Source organism: Alosa sapidissima, chromosome 9 (assembly GCF_018492685.1).
Source record: "Alosa sapidissima isolate fAloSap1 chromosome 9, fAloSap1.pri, whole genome shotgun sequence".
NCBI classification, from domain to species: domain Eukaryota; kingdom Metazoa; phylum Chordata; class Actinopteri; order Clupeiformes; family Clupeidae; genus Alosa; species Alosa sapidissima.
In genome coordinates this window covers 12133516-12152309 of record NC_055965.1, presented here as the reverse complement: position 1 = coordinate 12152309, position 18794 = coordinate 12133516, and the positions used below count along the sequence as shown (strand labels likewise).

The 18794-nt window shown below is 43.9% G+C and overlaps 3 protein-coding genes across 4 annotated transcripts; 1 reads left to right on the top strand and 2 right to left on the bottom strand.

The window, feature by feature from the left end:
* Window positions 1-39: 39 nt before the first annotated feature.
* poll (polymerase (DNA directed), lambda) lies at window positions 40-10517 on the bottom strand. Of its 2 annotated transcripts, XM_042104562.1 has the most exons (10): window positions 10381-10517; window positions 9673-9898; window positions 6244-6384; window positions 5773-6070; window positions 5439-5556; window positions 4865-5218; window positions 4346-4519; window positions 3456-3584; window positions 2071-2239; window positions 40-821 (listed from the first exon to the last, which is right to left on the bottom strand). In XM_042104562.1, the coding sequence occupies exons 1-10, from the start codon at window positions 10408-10410 to the stop codon at window positions 460-462; spliced, it is 2001 nt and encodes a 666-aa protein (XP_041960496.1). In that variant the 5' UTR covers window positions 10411-10517; the 3' UTR covers window positions 40-459. The 2 variants fall into 2 exon arrangements, with proteins under 2 accessions (XP_041960496.1, XP_041960497.1); XM_042104563.1 differs by lacking the exons at window positions 9673-9898; window positions 10381-10517 and adding an exon at window positions 6670-6790.
* Window positions 6927-9418, top strand: dpcd (deleted in primary ciliary dyskinesia homolog (mouse)). The gene is made up of 6 exons (XM_042104618.1): window positions 6927-7077; window positions 7276-7356; window positions 7466-7587; window positions 7953-8086; window positions 8343-8445; window positions 8877-9418. The coding sequence occupies exons 1-6, from the start codon at window positions 7014-7016 to the stop codon at window positions 8979-8981; spliced, it is 609 nt and encodes a 202-aa protein (XP_041960552.1). The 5' UTR covers window positions 6927-7013; the 3' UTR covers window positions 8982-9418.
* Window positions 10518-13577: 3060 nt separating the features above from the next.
* On the bottom strand, window positions 13578-17731 carry fgf8b (fibroblast growth factor 8 b). Its single transcript, XM_042104612.1, has 5 exons — window positions 17001-17731; window positions 16852-16888; window positions 15953-16133; window positions 14280-14386; window positions 13578-13960 (listed from the first exon to the last, which is right to left on the bottom strand). The coding sequence occupies exons 1-5, from the start codon at window positions 17030-17032 to the stop codon at window positions 13676-13678; spliced, it is 642 nt and encodes a 213-aa protein (XP_041960546.1). The 5' UTR covers window positions 17033-17731; the 3' UTR covers window positions 13578-13675.
* Between the last annotated feature and the right edge of the window lie 1063 nt (window positions 17732-18794).

The window sequence follows — 18794 nt, the reverse complement described above, 5'->3', positions numbered from 1 at the left end:
AAATGTGACAAGAATAAGTAATCTAAAATATGAATAAGCCATTTTGCAGTTTCTTTTTTACTTGTACTTCAGGTATAAGCAGCAAACAATCTACATACTCAATTTAAGACATGCATACAGTTTTAAAAATATAGATAACTTCATGGTCATAAACCATGACAGCTAGGTTCTTAATCTACATTCTTGCGCTGAACAGTGTTAAAAATTTACCAATACACATTCCCCTGCAAATGTTTTGTGGAAAACTGAGAAAAAAACTCAACATGATGGTTTGCTGTGCACTCCTCTCAGTTTCTCAAAAGTCCTCAGTATCCCTTAACTGTTACCAACATCATCTTAAATAGGAACACACACGTCACATACCAACACGGATCATTTCCCAAAGAAACCTTAAAATATCTCCACAGAAGTCCCGATTCAGGAAAAAAAAATCCCTCTTCCCCAAATCCCATCATCACACTACCAGTCTCTCTCGTGGGGTTCCCTGTACGGGACACCCAGGTGAGTGAAGACGTCCTTCTCGCTGTGTGTGGGCAGTGGGCTGCCCACTCCCACCTTGGCGGTGCCCTGGCGGACCACATTGCAGTTGAGCGCGTGCTCGGACAGGCTCATGTGCTTGGTCTTGGCGAGGGCCCTCATGGAACGGTTGAAATGGGCCGAGCCCGTAAAGTATAGCAGCGCGCAGGCGAACTCGCTGTGCGGCACTACGATCACATCCAGGCGCCGGTGCCGCTGCCTGGAGCCGGGTAACCGGCACACGCCCATGTACTTCTTCTGCTCACCATTGTCCTCGTTGCTCACCAGGTCGTCCGTGAGAAAGCCTAAAAAAAAAGTGGATATAAAAACAAAAATGTTATTATCAATCAGTGTCCAAGGAGGAGTTTTTGCCTTCCTCTGGAATCAGTAGAACATGTGATTATAATATACTATGACAGGAGAAAAAACAATATCAATAAATTATTAAATTATGTTTTAAAAAAAAAAATGGCTTTTTCGTTTGTATGGAATGCCAACAAATCCCTAACACATATCCAGATATATATTCCCAGTGTTGAGAAAGTGAATATTGTGATCAACCAAAGAGTAGTTTGTGGTTAGGGAGATGTATTTCTATGTGTTTCTATGAGTCTGGCAAAAAGTGACAATATTTTACTTCAACAGTGAAATTAAACCCCTCCCTCCCATGCGCCTGACACTGCATGTTCATTGACTGGAATTGTTAATGACTCGGTAGAATGAAACCACTAGGTTTGTCTCTTATTAAAGGAAGACAAAACTGTGTACGTACAGTTTGTTTTTTGTTTGTTTGTTTTTTCAAAAACTGAATGTACACCGGGAGGACCATGAGAGGTAATTTGCTGAACACTTAATTGGATTAGAACCACAGCCTCTATCTTTAATGTAGTCTGCAGCAAAGATCTGAGACTCTAGATAAACACGTAGACTGCTAGTTTAGCTTTCAGTGTGGTACAATCTCTTTGTAAATTACGTTTAATTAAAAAGTGTTTCAATCGCCTGGGCTTTCCCCCTATGGTAGGCTAGTGCTGTCTCATTTCCAAGGGGAATATTTTCACCCTCATGCCTTGCCACTCAGTTTCGAGGGACAAGTAGGGAAGGCGTACTCAAAGGGGTAGGGGAGGGGAAGGAGTAAGAATGAGAAAGGGGATTGGGGCTAAGTGTTCTCAAAATAAATTACAGCAATTATACCTTGTAGCAGAGATAAAGACGAGAAAAAGACATACAAATAAAGAGACCAACACAACAGTCCACCCAAGCATAGACAGTGCTAAAAGGAGAACTCGATGGCGATTTTCACATAGATCTCTGTTTCTCGAGGTCACCAAGTCGGTACGGGACAAAAAAGTGCTACACTGGGGGCATGAAAATGGGGGCTCATGAATATGCCCCTAGAGTGTAGCACTGTAGCTCCCTGGCAGCGGTTGGCTGCAACTGGAGCTAGGTAGAACCGATTGTTTTATTTTGTACCAACAGTACTCGGTGACCTTGAGAAACGGAGATGAATGTGAGATGTATGTGCCGGGCCGTCCGAGACTCTGGATCTGGCCATACCACTCTGATGCAGGATGTGCAGGACTTTACTGAAGATGCCCCTGTGAGACTTTCCGTCCGGGTGAGTGATGAGGACATCCACGTCTCCGCACGTGGCCTTTCCTCGACGGTAGGAGCCACAGGCCACCGACACCAGCCCTGGGTCTACAACATGAGCGGCATCCCGGACCTGCCGGATGGAGGGAAGAAGGATGAGAGAGAGAGAGAGAGAGAGAGAGAGAGAGAGAGAGAGAGAGAGAGAGAGAGAGAGAGAGAGAGAGAGACAGAATGAGTGAACGAACGAACAAACACACAGACAGAATGAGTGAAAACGCAAGACCATCACGAACGCTGGACAATCTTAGGGAAGTTAATACAGTGTCCATGTGCAGTAATACATTAGATGCAAACAGAGGCAGAGAAGGTCCCTGAGAAGTGAGATGGTGTTGGAAATCTCATCTAGTCCCCTGGCCTTGCTTCTTACTGCTACCTCCAAAAACTTCCCCTCCACAGGTCTGAAGACTTCAAAATCAAATGAGGGTTGACTATGTTTTCTTTCTCCCTCTCACACTCTCGTTCTTCTTTTTCCTTTACCACAGCCCCCCCCACCCCCAGATTAATCCCTATCTTTCTCTCCTTCCTCCTTCCCTCTCTCCCTCTCTCTTGTGTGTTTCTCCTGCGTCTACCTTGCATTCCGACAATTAGGCACTTAACTCATTCGAGACGGAGTGGTTACATGCTCCACATATCACTGCTGACAGGCCGGAGGGGGACACATGCTACAGTCATCTCCTCGATCTGCTCTTTCTATCTCTAAGCGGGGTCCGCCAGGGGAGGCCAAGAAGGGAAAGCAGCCGTACCCCCGGCAAGAAAAACAACTGGCCCTGTTCCCAAGTCCCGCGAATGACCGAAGGTATCCGCGCGCACGCTGGCCGACTTATGCCGCGCCAAGCGCCAGGAGCGCTCCTCCTCCTCCTTCCCCAGTCCACCTCCAACCCCAACTCCTTTGTCCAAACCCCCCCCCCCCCCACACACACACACACACACACACACATCACAACGTGCTCTGCTTTCTCCATCAACCACGGAGGGAGGAAGATTGACAATGTGCTGGGGGCCAACGCAAACTTGTGTTCATGCCCTGTTTATTTTAATGTCCTGCTCGGGCTTACAAGCTTTGCTTTTTACTTATTAGTGTGACGAATTCCAGGAGAAGATGCCGTGTCCTTCATGATTTAACAGCGAGGACATAAATCTAATGGCGGGAGTTAAAATTGATGTGGATACCATAGAATATTTATTGGTTGCTCTTTCATTGAAATATTGTTATAAGCTTATATCATTTGTAAGCTGTTTACGGCGTGTTAATTATTTAGGTAGGCGCTCGGTCAGAGTAAACAGTGTACCGTCTTCTCGATGGCAGCTGCTTCTTCGCGTGGCATTCGATCCAGAAAGTCGTCGTAGTGTTTCAGGCCAATTTGCTGTGTGTGATTTAAAGTTGCTTTGGTACGGATGTCATCCAAGGTGCGAAACCCCTGAGAAAATAAATTTGAAGCAAAAATGAAAAGTAGTAGAAGTGAAAGAGCTGTTTTTTTACATATTTATCACAACTGCAGCTGTTGTAATAATTTAAACTGAAAACAGTGAGGACCACAAGTGACTCAAGCAGTTGAGCTAAACACACAAATAATGTTTCGCACATTTATTTCAGAATGACTATATGCAGCTCATTTATCCTGCCGTTAATTGCTATGAAAGACTTTTCTAGGCTATGTTTGGGAAAATAAAAGAGACAGAACATAAGTGTACAAAAGCAACAAATCTGTTTCTGGGGTTTTATGTCATTAAACCTGATACACTAAATGAAGATGCAAAGATTCCCCTGAAATATCTGACAAAGTTTGGCAGGTTGATAAACATCTGCAGCTCACACAGGTAATACAAGGCGACTCAACAGGACTCAACAGACAGTCGGCATCGCAGTGTGTGCTGTAGTAGTATAGTTTGTTTATTTATTTATTTGTCTGTCTGTCTGTCTCTGCAGTAAGTAGATTGGACAAAATTGAAAACATTTCCTGACGAGCCATAAAGGCAAATGCACACCTAGCCAATTTCAAAGCACACGCTGTGATGCCGACTGACTGTTGAGTCTTTGATGGCTCATCAGGACATTTCTTACATTTTGTCCAATAGACTAACTGCATCAACAAATAAATAAACAAATAAACAAACTATACCACTACAGCACACTCATAAACAGCATCAGGTGTGTAGTGGGGTGGGCCCTGTGTCTCACCATCTGGTACCACAGGTGTGCGGTTTTGGCTCCCACGCCCCAGATGTTGGTGAACAGCTCTAGCACGGGCACGTCGTCCCCCATGTGGTCCAGCTTGCGCAGGTGTCCACTCTCCATGATCTCCATAATCTTGTCAGCCATTTTGTGGCCGATGCCTGGGATCTGACACGCCTCCTTTCGACCGACAAGGAATAAACAAATGTCAGGACAACAAGGCATTGCGTTATACCTGCTGGCACAGAGTAATGGATGGAACAATTGGAAAATTCTGGGCAGATGTTTATAAAAAACAATTTGGCACATAATTATAGCTTGGTGACCCCTAAATAGCAAACAAGCTATCAATCACTGAAAATCTCACTGCAGTCATTGTTTTTATATACAAAAACATGTGGGGACCCATCTGGAAATGGAGCTGCATTTTTGCAACAAAGCACTGTGATGTACAACGTACCCCAGGACAAAAAATAAATAAATAATAAAATAGCACTGGCCAAATCACACAACAGCAGCACGCACCTCATAAGACGTGACTGGCTTGTGGTAACTCTTCAGGGCGTTGACGGCTTTGGAGTAGCCCAGGGCACGCCACCTGTCCCCCTTGTGTGTGTAGGCCTTGGCCAGAGGCTCTAGCTTGTCTGTCAGGTGCTTGTTGTGGTTGTTGCCCTTGGTGACGGAAGACTGGGCACACACCCACTTCCCAGGCAGGCTGGGCTGTGGAGTGGCAGGGGCGGTAGCACCCGTGGTGTCCAGTGGGCTCGAGGGACCTTCTGTAGGGTGATGGCCACCCATCAGTGCATCCAGGTCATTTTGGGACACGCCATCCTCATCCCTGTAGTTGTCCTTACGTTCCTGCGTTTGTGTTTGCGTCATCTAGAGGCACAAGAGAGAGGGCTACATCATTTGTTTCTGCAGCTCCGTTGATAACCGCAAGTTGTTCAATTTTTGCTAGCATTCGCATATTCAGTTCAGCATGTACTACTCACTGTGTGCTATGTGACAATTCAGACTTCCCTGTAACATCACTACAAATTACAAAAAGTAGTTGCATTCCTTTTAATGTGATGCCCATGTCCCAGAGTTCCCGCTTTACCGTATCCGCTGGGTCTTCATGCACTGATTGGAAGTTATGCTGTTGTGTCATATCTTCTTTGGTAGCGTTGTTTTTAACAGGGTCTTCTTTTGCCTTGCTTTTATTGTCTTGCATGTCCCTGCAAAACAAGGCACAGATGCTTACACATGAGGATTGAAGACAATCCCCATTGTTAAAAAGTGACTACCAGCAACACTAAGCTACACAGAAATAAGATCCACAGTTCAAAGCATTCCTTAAGTTATACTTCTGAGACTATGAAGATTAACTTTAGTCACACAAGGAGCAATTTAAGGTTTCTGGCAGAAACCGAGCCAGTGTTACAGTGTAATACCTGTCTGGAAGAAGAAGACAGTGGGCTGTAGTGTCCAGTAACCGTTTTTCAGATATGCACATGCTCAGCCAAGAACACTTCACCAATTTGACTGAGGAAGACAAGGCGTCTTGTTTCAGCAGCCTCAAAGCTCGCTCACAGTCCATGGTATCCTCCACAATGACATGGGTCACACCAGGGCCTAGCGCTTGCTCAATCTTTCCCCCATTCTGGGTGATCTGTCTCTGGAAGATCTCACATCTGGCTTTCCCAATGCCAGCTGGAAGGATGTATATGGAGACACCTTGGAACCCAGTGCCTGCAAGCATGAGCGAAGAAACATGAAAGCTGAGGTTGTTCAAGAAGTAGACGGTTTAAGGACATCTTTCACAACTCCCTTTCTATCTCTTTTTCACACACACTCACAATAACACACACACACACACACACACACACACACACACACACACACACACACACACAAGCTTTTACCTGTTACAATTTCATCGGACTTCTTCTTGGGTGGAGGTGCACCCTTGGTCTCGGCGACCTTTAATCGCTTCACTTTTGGAAAGGCTTTTAAAATACCGTGGGCCTCCATTTTGCCAAGACATGGAGATCCCGTAGACACTTCTGAAACACGAAAACATGGAAAACATCCATGTTCTAATAATAATTTAACTGTGCCACCACCGACATCTAACGTGTAACGTCAATGTGCACAAACAGTGTGCTCACACTAACTTTGATCAGGTAAAATTGGTCAATGAAGACTGGAAGGCGGAAATACATGCATATGGAACTTGGAGTCATGCCCATAGAACGATGGATGTTTTACAAAGATCATGCCGTGTGCCAAAACGCAGTCTCAATTAGATTTTTGGTTAAGCGTAATCAGCAATGCAAACGTTTACTCACCAACACTGACCCACGATAAAATACACTGTGGAGCCAGACGGGCTCTGGTGGAGCTCTCTCTGGTGTTAGTTTAAAAAAAATACTACTTCCGGGTCACACGTGGAACCAACCAACACGCGCAATAAAAGTAGCAACGCCAAATATCAAAACATGAGGATGATTTCTGGGATGATTCACACATAATGCTTTATGTTTATGGCATACGTTTAGGTCATTTATAAGACAAGGTATTGCTAGCTATGTTGGGAATGTTGTTCGCTGTCTTAACTTCCATGAAATTTAAGTGTTTATAAAGCTGTTGTCATAGAAACCCATTTAGTTTGAGGAATTTGAGACATTTCGTTATGGCTGTGCAGAGCTGGATAGACCAACTAAAAGCATCGAAGAAAACCGCAATGATAAGCGATGGTAAGTCAATGTTTCTGTTCAGATTTCGACTGTGTGCGTGATATCATCCTACTGAATATGAGCTTTTAGCTTTATGTGTATAAACGCTAGGATCATGTTAGCTAGGTTAACTTATCCAGAGGGCTGCTGCTGTGTGAAGTAGCGCACAACACGCCAGTTAATTACTATTTTATAAATGAATGTTTTGCTATATTCAAGGAAAAAGGAAAGTTCATTATCTGTTTGGTGATGGGAAAGAGATGGCAGAGGAATATGACATGAAAACCGACGAGCTCATACGTAAGTCTTGTCAGTGCACGAGTTTGCGATAGGTGGCTATAAACGTTAACGTTAGCTTCTAGCTCTGTAAAAGAAAAGAAAAAACATCTGTTTGTCTCTTCTACTTCAGTCAGAAAGTGGCGCCTGAAAACTACCCTGGGTGGACATGGAGCGTGGCAAGTCGAAGTCGGCGACCCCCAGCCATCACCAGTTCAAGGGGAGCAAGATACAATCAGGGAAAGTAGCTCCAATGTAATTACCAATCATTAATAAATTGATACTTTCCCTCCTCTCTCTTCCCTCCTTCTGCCTCTGTCCTACCACACTTTGAATAGTACTTATAACGTAGACACTCCTATGCTTTAGTAATAGTATTGACAGATGCAGTAGGAAGCTATGGTCTCCCCTGGCACTGTACATTGAATGTTATTCATTTGCTGTAAGTCGCTTTGGATAAAAGTGTCTGCCAAATGAATAAATGCAAATGTAATGTACTTTTCATTTAAAACCTCTGTCATTTCTTTCCCTACGTTAGTATTGTAATCAGTCAATAAGGCCAGACAGCCTTAACCATCATTATACTTTCCGTACTTTACGTTATGTTTCATTTTTCTCAGCCTGTATTCCTACGCAAGGACACAAAAAGCAGTTTTCAGTGGAGAGTCCGGAATCTTCCATACCCTAAAGAAGTCTACAGTCTGACAGTAGAATCTGTGGAACGTGTCTGCACAATAAGAACTTCCAACAAGAAGTAAATTCTTCAGAAAATAATAGTTGCATGTTACAATGCACACTAACTTTTGAGCCTTAACATTTCACAACACTGCAGATAAATGTAACATGGAAATGGAAATAACACAATATTAATGTTGCACAGCTGTATGTTTCACGCTAGACTTTGTTTATGCTCTGTGGTTTTCAGCTTGTCCAGCAGGTGGCACTGCTAGACCACCGGAAAAAGTCGTTTGGAACTCTTGCCTTGTGTTCATCCCTCCATTACTTCACAGGTATTACAAGAAGTTCACCATTCCAGATTTAGACCGCTGTCAGCTTCCTCTTGAGGACTCCGCCATCAGCTACACTCATGCCAACAACACGTTGATCGTCAGTGTAAGTTACCTCAGGACTCCGCCATCAGCTACACTCATGCCAACAACGTGTTGATCGTCAGTTTAAGTTACCTCAGGACTCTGCCATCAGCTACACTCATGCCAAAAACACGTTGATCGTCAGTGTAAGTTACCTCAGGACTCCGCCATCAGCTACACTCATGCCAACAACGTGTTGATCGTCAGTTTAAGTCACCTCGGGACCTGCTGTCAGAAATTTGCTCTGCTCCGTCCTCGGACATTGCCAGTGTTACCAACCATCTATACCTACATACATACCCACAAACATGTTTTGGTGCTCTGAGAAGGCACACCTGACAGAAATAGGTGGTCTAAGGTCCAGCTCTGGTGCTTGTCAATATTGTTTCTCTTGCATATTGGTGTAATCAGTACTTGCTTGGCTGTGAAAAATATTCTCTTGTTCTGTTGCAGTACAAGAAGCCCAAGGAGATTCTAAGCCTGGAGCAGGAGCTGATGAAGGAGTTGAAGAAGCTGAAGGGATCGAATGAAGGAGACATCGACTGCAAAACCCAGTGAGGATCCAAGGATCCGTCTTCTTCACTCACCCCATGTTGTTTGGTGCTCAAGAAAAGAACCCTGGCCTGTTGTGTTCTGCTAATAGAGATAGAGAATTTCCAATCACCAGTTTCTGGGAGGAATATAGTGGAATATTTCAGAAGTGCCTGAAAAAAACTGTAAGATTAATGTTTGAATGGTCCAATGCCATTTTGTTTCACTAGAAATGTGAATTTTGGGATATTGAATATTTCATAGATCGAAGTGAAAGGTGTGTGTTTCTTCAATGAATTATTGCATTTTCATTAAGTTCAGTTCATTTATTACAAGCTGTCATTTAATTAGTGCTTTGTTTTGCGTCTTAGCTCAACCAGAACTGAACTAGAACATGCCTGAATGGATTGCTTGAGGCTTGTGTATGTATGAGTTAAGGAATAAATATGACAAACTGTACCTTATCAACAGCTGCAGCTTTATTCAGTACCCCATGCCCCAAACCTCCAGCCCTTTCTTAAAGTCACTTGCATTCTCCTCCCAGGTTTTCTCCAGTGTACTTTAACCATTGGTTGCTATGGACCCTTTCAAGAGAGTTCCATTATCAGCATCATAGTTGGCCCCACAAGACTTCCGTTTTAACATTCCATATGTTATCTTAATGCAGAGGAAGTAGATTGGGGCCCAAATAGAACGTTCAAGCATTGTTTTTGTTTACCTTGTTGAAAGGGTCTATTGAGAGAGCCACACAGCGTCCTAGAGTGCATCCACTGGGTCTGCCCAGGTGTCCAGTCTCCAGGGGGGTAACTGGTCCTTCTCTTGGGCAGGCAAACGCTGGAACTTCTGACATGGTGTAATTCACCCAGCCCTCTAATGTGAGAGAGCGGTGAAGGGCAACTGGATGGATGATGGCTGTTAAATTGACAGAGGCTTTTTTTTTTCCTCTACAAAAAAAGAAAGAAAAACAAATATAAGAAAGTAAAATGCTCTAGTGCAAATCAAGTAGAGGAGATCGCTGCAAAACAGAAAAGACACACCCAGTTAACGGCTGAGTAGGCTTTACTGTGTTTGTCAGAGTTGAAGGAAGGCACGCGTAGGACTGAAATGGTTTGCGATTACATTTTTCCCCCCTGTTTAGGCGTTTTTGTCCCTGGCCTCTTAAACCACAATGCCATGAGCCTTTGTCCCACGGCTGGCTTGTGAGGAACGGCTCGGCACAAACTATCACTGGTCGTCGTGTGCATATTTAGATGCTAACAAGAGAGACGAACAATACCACGCAAATATAGAGGTCTCTTCGCTCTTGCAATACTTTGCCTCCTCTCTCTCTCTCACTGTCCCTAAGACCAGGCCGCCTTGCCAAACCCAGTAAGCAAACACTAAAAACAGACACTTAACCACACTCTCACACTATGGTTTGTCTCACCATTGTGCACAGCCTTAGCCATAAATGCATAAACACGAGCTATGGAGTTTAAAGATGTTGTTTAGCAACTTCTTACTCCAACTAGACAGTTTAGGGAGCTCATAAGCAGGCACCTCCTTGTCTCATGACTGCGAACAGGTGCATCTGATTTGTTTTCCCTTTTTTTTTTTTTTTTTGAAGGACCAATCCATGCCCGATCTTTGCCAATCCCGTCCTTTCGGTGCGCGCGCCTGGCGTTGGGCGTGCAGCGGAGTCTCGGGAGTGGATATTGTCCTTGAAAACACAGGAACTTAATGACCGTCATAGCCCTCCTGCCTTTGGTGGAGGAGAGCGGTTTTCCATCCCCCCTCATCTCATCACATCTGCTCACCTCGTTGGCCCTCCGCCGCCACTGCTCCTGCTCCTGCACGCTGCTGCGGCTGCTGCTGCTGCTGTTGCCGTGGGCCCAAGCCTACGCCGGCACCTGAGCCAACACGGGAGCTTCTGTTCTCCTGCCCGGAGATTCTACGCTACTGTTCCCAGCTATCTGCAACGACATGCAGCAGAAAAACTTCTCCCCTCCCCGAGAGACACAGCTTTTTTTGGCCGGAAGCCAAGGCGAGGCCTTTGAATGCCAGACGGTCAAGAGAGAGAGTGCGGAACGCGCGGGGTTAACCGGGGTTGCGTTGGTTACTCTGGCTTTCGACACTCCATCTCGCTCATCACAGCCAAGATTATATACTTCTCACAATGTGGTGACAAGTTGTTTTTGGGAAGACGGTTTGCCACATGTGGCAAGCTCACCCTTTTTTCGTTGGGCCGATGGAGCCGAATTATTGTTATGACAGGGGCGCACGGTCCAAATGCGATGTTGTCAGAACCTATTGACCCCACGAGTGACCGATCACAATAATGATTTCTCTTCTAAAGCTCGATAGCCTACTTACTGGTAACATTTTAGCAACATCTGTTGCTGTGTTGTGAAAACAACCAGACATGATGTGAGAAGTCAGAACTGTCTATAATTTACAGTTTGCCTGTAATAACAATTATGTAATAAACGTGGCTAGTTTTTGTGGTTTAAAGTTTGTTATCATAAAGACAAATATTGTTTCATTCACTAAGTCCCGCCAGTGAACTTTTGGCTTTGGTCACACACACAACACAACAGTGTGAGTTCTTATGTTCTCAGTATTTCATCAGATGTCTGTTAGTAAATTATCAAAACCTCGGGTGGATGGGTTTGCGCATGGACCCAGGCCAAGGTGCCTGACAGAGAGGGAACAGTCCTGGGAAATAGTGGGGCACTGCATCACTCTGATTCTGTTTAGAGTGTCTCTCTTTCTCTCTTCTTTCTCTCTTTCACTCTTCTTTCTCTCTTTCCCCCCTGTCTTTCAGTGTCTCCTTCCTCCCTTCTCCCTCACTCTCTCTCTATCCCCCCAATGCCTGGCCTCTGTGGTCATGCCCAGCTGCCTCTGGTAAGAGTGTGTGAGAGAGAGAGTGAGAGAGAAAAAGAGAGCGAGAGAGCAGTTTCTTTCTGGCCTTTTCATTTCATTCCCGAATGCCTCTTCCCAGCCACTGACGGCCCTTTCAGCCCCGCACCGCATCTTGCCCCTCAGCCTCTCCCCAGTGGCTTTCTTCTCCCTGTGTGACTGGCGTTCTTTTTGATAACTGACCCCTCCTCATGTTATTGTGCGAACCCGCCATTGTATAACATGTTTCTTTATACAGGGGCCCACAAAGGGCCCATTTGATCAGGGGGTTACGGTGTGTGATCCCGAGAAATGCAACTACATGGTGGTAACCTTTGTTCGGAGCCAAAATGGTGGGCTGACCTCACTGGCTCTTAATGCCCTGGCCTGGCCTATTCAGGCCCCAGTCTCACTTGCTGAGCACATTGAATTCAGTGGCCTGTCACAGATATTGCTTCGCAGTTATCTGGGGCTTCGGCTTTTGCGGGGCTTCTTCTTTGGCTGGGGGATGAGGTTGGGGTTGGTGTGGGGTTTTTTTGGGAGGTGGGGGTAGAAGGGTGGTGGTTGACTGAAGCTAGGGGCACAAGACTAAAAAACATCAAAAAGAAAATCAAAACAACAGTAGCAGCAGCTAACCTATCAGCCGTCATCAATATATATTTATACATATATGTCTGTGTATGTAACTGTCTATATGTGTGTGTGTGTGTGTGTGTGTGTACATGCATACATTCACTCTCAACATTGAGCTTCCCACTGGGGCTGCCTGTGTCAATACAAAGGCATTTGGTCCCGATCCTTTTGTTTTGTCTGTATTGCTCCGGGAGTCCTCATTTGGGTTCTGGCTTGCTGGCTTCCGCCCAGGCCTCCCAACCTGAATAGGTTCTTTAGAAATCCCCCAAAAAACGTCAAACCAGAGGAAAGGAAAAAAAAAAACAATCTCTTCAGACCTTTGAAAAAAAATTGTGTGGAAGAATAAGTGGCAAAGTAAATAATGTTTACCAAGGGGAATCTTTTTAGAAGAGCCTCTGAGTCTAGCTCTGTGGGTCAACTGAATGGACAAGAGTGAGGATGTCTCTTCCATAGTCTTCCTCTACCCCCGTTGCCCCGTCGAACGGCCACCTCCCACCCTCCCAAAGAAGTTCTCATGTCAAAACAATATGCACTTTAGTGAATTTAATACACTCTAAAATAAATATTTTCATCCTTTTAAAAGTATTTTACATTACATTTTTTTTTACAAATCTTGCAATAAAAATATATATATTCATATATGTATAAAACAGACAAACGTGTGGTAAGGCTAAATCTATTCCACAAATGATTGTGATTACATCCATCTATCGTGGTTCGTAGTGATTTATCCAGTCCATCAGCAGCTGCCATGTTTGCGTCTAATATTTAAATGAATATTGTGAAAATCTCCCACAGTTAGTTTATCGTGTCTTGGCCTAATAAGTATCCTTAGCAGTGGAGTTGAATCCACCCACTGAAAAAGCACATTCAGTCCAGTACCATAGTTTCTCCAGGAAGTCTTTCCCATTAACAGATTAAGGAAAAAAAATGCATCATCCATCATTTCAAGGTTTTCTGTCTTTTTAAAAAAAACAAAATCCTTATAAGTGTATGAGGTGAGAATAACTCTTGCAATTAGATAGCAACTTAATTAGATATATTCCAGTATTTAGAACATAAAGAAACACTACAAAAGTATTCTCGAACATTGAAAAGCAAAGCCCTCTTAAGAGTACTCTCTCTCTGTGAGTCCACCCCACCCCCCCCCACCCCACCCCTACAAGTTCACAGCCTGGAACACTGTCCACTGTGGTCCTCCTCTTCCTCCTCTACCGGTTGACAGCCTGCTGCTGTTGGCGGCCCTGTTTAGTCCTTCGGCCGACGGTGTAGGGGATTAGGTCGAAGGGCCTCCTCTCCGTGAGGAGGTGTCCGCGGGGTAGTCGCTTCATGAAGTGCGCCTCCCGCTGGTGCTGCTGGGTGCGCGAGGCCTTGCACGGTCGGCCCTTGCGCGTGAAGGCCATGTACCAGCCCTTGTACTTGGCGTTCTGCAGCGCCGTGTAGTTGTTCTCCAACACGATCTCCGTAAAGATGCAGTCGCGGCCGTGGCCCTTTTTCTATGTGTGGGGAGAGAGAGAGAGAGAGGGAGAGAGAGAGGGGCAGGTCTGAGTGTGTTTCCGAGTGGGGGTTAAATGACTCACTGGGTTAGTCCCCTTTCAACGTCTGTTGACTCATTTAAGTTATTCAGCCTTGAAGGGAATCACAAATCTTTTGGCCATCTGATCGATAAATTACAAGTGCAAAACTGTTCAAGGAGGAAGGCAATGGATATTGTGTGATGTTCATTAAAATAGGCTTTAAAAAGGCACCTGCTGCAACAAGACTTCATTGTAATTGATCTTGAGAGAGAAATCGTAAAAAGGCTTAGTGTCTCACCCTTCCAATAAGCTTTCCTTTCTTGTTCATACAGATGTAGTATCCTGTCCTTGCTCCTTTGATACGAATCCGACTCCCAAATGAGTCAGTCTCCACAATGAGCTTGGCTGGTAACAAGCAAACAAATAAGGAAACATTCCGTTTTAAAAAAAAAACAAAAAACAAAAAAAAACAACTGCTTCCCAGAAGGCTTTGCGTTAGTTTGGTAACAAGTTGTGTCTAGGCATAGCTAACTTGCACTTGCACTCAAACCCTCTCAAGCTGCACGCAAATCAATCAGACGAGGTGTGTGTGCGAGTGTGTGCGCTTATGTGCATGTGTGCGTTTATGTGTGTATGTGTGTGTGTGCTTATGTGTGTGTGCGTGCGTGCGTGCATGCATGTTTGTGTGTGTGTGTGTGTGTGTGTGGACAGCAGAAGCCACCAGTGTGCAGCAGTGGTCAGACTTGGAGCTGAAACAGCAAAGACACCCACATATGACATACAGCTTAGAGTTGTGGCCTGTCATCTTTGGAATTTCTGCCTGCCTGCCTGAATGTGTGTATGTGTGTGTGTGTGTGTGTGTGTGTGTGTTGTTGTGTGTGTGGTGTGTCAGAGCCAGTTTGCCTTTGTGTGCATGACTGTAAGTATGAGGGAGTGTATGTGTGCGTGTGAGACTATGAAAGTGAACGGTGCATAATGTGTCTGTAGAAACTACAGAGCGAGCAAAACATGCTGTAAGTGTGTGTGTGTTTTTCTGTGGGAATTGGGGGGGGTATGAGATATATTTTGAAGATGTTGCACAATTCAACATATAATACAATTCAACTATGATAAACATATATCACTTCACTTAACATCACTTAAGAAGCATAACATGACCAAAAAAACCTCTTAATTTGCATCTGATCAAATGCAAAATTTAAATGCATAGTTTTCACTCTACAACAAATGTTCAGTTTTTGGCTAAATATGGAATTGCATATATAAATGCACATGGACTGTTTCCTTCATGCAGTGTTTGATATCTGGACTGCGCACCTAATTTACTGGTGGGCCCATATCATTATTTTCTAAAGAATCATGGGTAAGGAACATGTTTCAAGTCCAAAAATTGCAAGTCGTATATCAATCCTTCAAGCTCATACAGAGACAGCTATTAAGGAAATGTTAACTGGGATGAAGAGGTAAGATTAATCCTAATAGTTTTTCCAGAAGCATTGCTTTCTACTGACATCAGCCAGTCATCAATATAACAGAGAATATAAAAAACATTTGAAATGTTGGTTTCTCCCTTCCTCTCATTGTAACTGAACATTCAAAGCATTAAACATAAAGCTGGCGAGCATTGTTCACAGGACAATCCATAATCAACCGCAATGTTGGAACATCTTTGGGCAAACATAAAACAGCCGCAGTGCGGGAGAAACGCAAACCTGTCTTGGTTTGAATAAGCCTACCAAACATTTAGTTTTTCAACTTTAAAAGCCACTTAATTTGAAACGCATCAACATAGATATGCAATTAGTCCATATATCCTGCCTTTTAAATTTGTGTTTAAGGCATTTGGAAAACGCATTTGTCCAAAGCGACGCACAGTATGTAAACACTAGGCTACTCTACATTTTTTTTTAAATCAGCTATATTAAAAGAACTTGCAGAATAGATCAATACATGCAGGCGCGTGCAACTCACCGTGGATATCTCCGTCCTCGCCGTTGGCATTGACCCTTTTGTTTCCCAGCACCTGTACATGCTTGCCACTTGTCCGACTGTAGAGCTGATACGTTCTGGTCAGTCTTCGGCTCATTCTGTCCGAAAGGCGGCTTTGCTCATTGACGTGTTGCTTAAAGTTTGGCGGGTGCTGTACAGAGATCTGTTCAAAGGAAAGCAACATTTGATGGATGGAGTAGACACTAAAACGCAACAGTTGTCAGTTGCATTTTAGTAGTAGGCTGCCAGTAGAACGAAGGAAAAGGTTAGCAGTGTAGCCTATTATTTATTTTATGTTATGTTTTTTTTTAGGCCTGCTTTGTTTCTGGTTATGAGATCAGATTTACCTGGACAAAAACATTTTAAAATCCAAGACACTGCTAATGTGAGGTGATGTCGAGAAACAAGCGAAAAGCTAACCTCTTGATGGTCAGTGACAGGGCTAAGCAGGCAATGATGCTGGCCTCCTTATAATGACATGAGATGACATGCATCTGATAGGTTGTTTTACCGCGAGTGACCTTTGACCCCTTGTCTCCCTGGACTATTTCCCTTAACGATTCTTTTTTCAATGCAGCCATGCGCCACATCCAGATGTTATAACAATTAGGCCTACCATTTGAGTTTCGTTGTACCTCTTTTCAAGATGTTTGAATATTTGCCAAGTACTTAGGTAATAATGTGATGTTTGCATGGTTATAACACATTTATTGCGGCATAAGACCTTTTGAATAAATAACCTGAGGTTCTGCCGTTATAACTCAATATTGCTCTTTTATTATTGACTGAAATATGGCGGCACTATAATTTAAGGGTCCAGCGCAAAATAATAGCATGGTTTCAGGCTGCAAGGCACGTACAGCATGGGAATATAAACCTACCTGTGTGTGGAAAGACAGCGCTATAAACTGCAGTAACCTGAAAGAGAAAACAGTTTTATTGCCAGAGATTAAATTTGCCTGTGTTTGCTATATTGTCGCTGAGTAAATAACCCAAATGTAGGCTAGGCTGTACATTTAGTTTCACTTACAGATAGCCTAATCCCGAATTTCTAAGCCTCATTTTGAAGTTTTACAAACTCTGTTCTGGCGCCCGCGGCATGGATGGCCCTGCATGAGTACCACTCCACTATACGAAGGTCTTGGAAAAATAAAGTTTTTCCCGACGGGAATTAAGGAACAATTTATCTCCCTCTCCAACCTTCAGAAATATGATGAATGTTCCGTTGTCAAATATGAGGAAGAGGACGGCTTGATAAAGCCTTGAGTTCGGCGTGGCATTCATGTAACAATTGCATCTCACGCTCCAAGGACGCTTTTGTCAACTCCAGGAGAGGGCAAGCAACTGTTTAATCCTCTTGAAAATACGGAACGGAAATCGCGCATCTTCGAAATGTCATTGCTGTACATCCACACGTATCGCTGGAAGTAAAAGAGCGAGACAAAAACTGACATTAAAACGCACGCACTCTCCAACAGATGCTGCACATGGAGTAGACTTCAGTGGACATCCAAACTGGTAAGACGCGCGTATTTTTTATGGGGATAAATTAATTTAGTCTAAGTAACTATGTGTCCTCCACGAACCAAGCAAAGAGGTGTTCAAGTGTCTTACTACTGTTCCCAAATGTCCGTCAATGTTGCGTTTTTTTCTTTTCTTTTTAATCCTAATAGCCTCTGTTAGATGTAAGCAAGGAGAGACTGTGAGCTCGCTTCCATCTGCGGGATTCTCGTCTAACCGCGGATCATCCTCCTCTGCTTACACGTGTATTCCTTGAAATAACTGAGGACTAGGCTCGTGTTGCTCCAAAATACCGGCTGAGGCTCCAGCCACATTTCAGGTCCTTGGCTCGGCTATGCCTAGAAGGCTGGTTTATACACTCCTACGCGACAGCGGGTGGAGCTTGTGTGGGATGCGCAAGTTTGCAACGACAGGACAAATGTGCCCCCTGTACTGATAATGCGAATATAATAGCTTCCACTTCATTTTGTATCATTCAGATGTTGTCATCGACCGCCGAAGTTCACCGTCTGCCTCCCCACAGCAATAATTTATTCTATTAGGCCTATAGATGTGAATTCATCAGGTATGGTATAACCATATGCATAGGAAGAGAAATCCCCATTGCATCATGATTGACGTATAGTAGTTGTTTTCAAAGGTTTATAGCAAGAGGGTTTTCTTTTAACCCTTGTAAGGTGTTCATATTTTTGTTACTCAGCCAATGTTTCTGGTGGACCCACTACATTATTAGACTTTTAAATCAATACAGCCATAACAATGTATGTAAAATACTTAACAGATGTTTACTTTAACGTGCGTGTGTGTGTGTGTGCGCGCCCGTGCGCATCCTAACTGGCCCTGCTGCTGTGTGTCTCTGTGTGTCTCTGTGTGTCTGTGTGTGTCTCTCTCTCTGTGTGTGTGTGTGTGTGTGTGTGTGTGTGTGTGTGGGAATGTTGCATTACTAATGATATCATATGGTATCATTACTAATGATATATTATGGTTCATATTTGCCATTTACCCCTCTGAGATCACATTTATGATCGATCATTTTCGTTTTTTGTGAGAAAACGAGGAAATTCAATTATAAAAAGCTAAAAAAAATAGAAAGAATATTTTTGATCATTATTGGTGCTTATTTATTAGAATTAAATCAGAACAGGTGAAAGTGCTTGAAATGTAACAATTGTGTTACTTTGTCTGGGAATAGCGGGTGCAGAAAGACAACATTCCCACACACACACACAAACACACACACACACACACACACACACACACACACACACACACACACACACACAGAGAGAGAGAGACACAGACA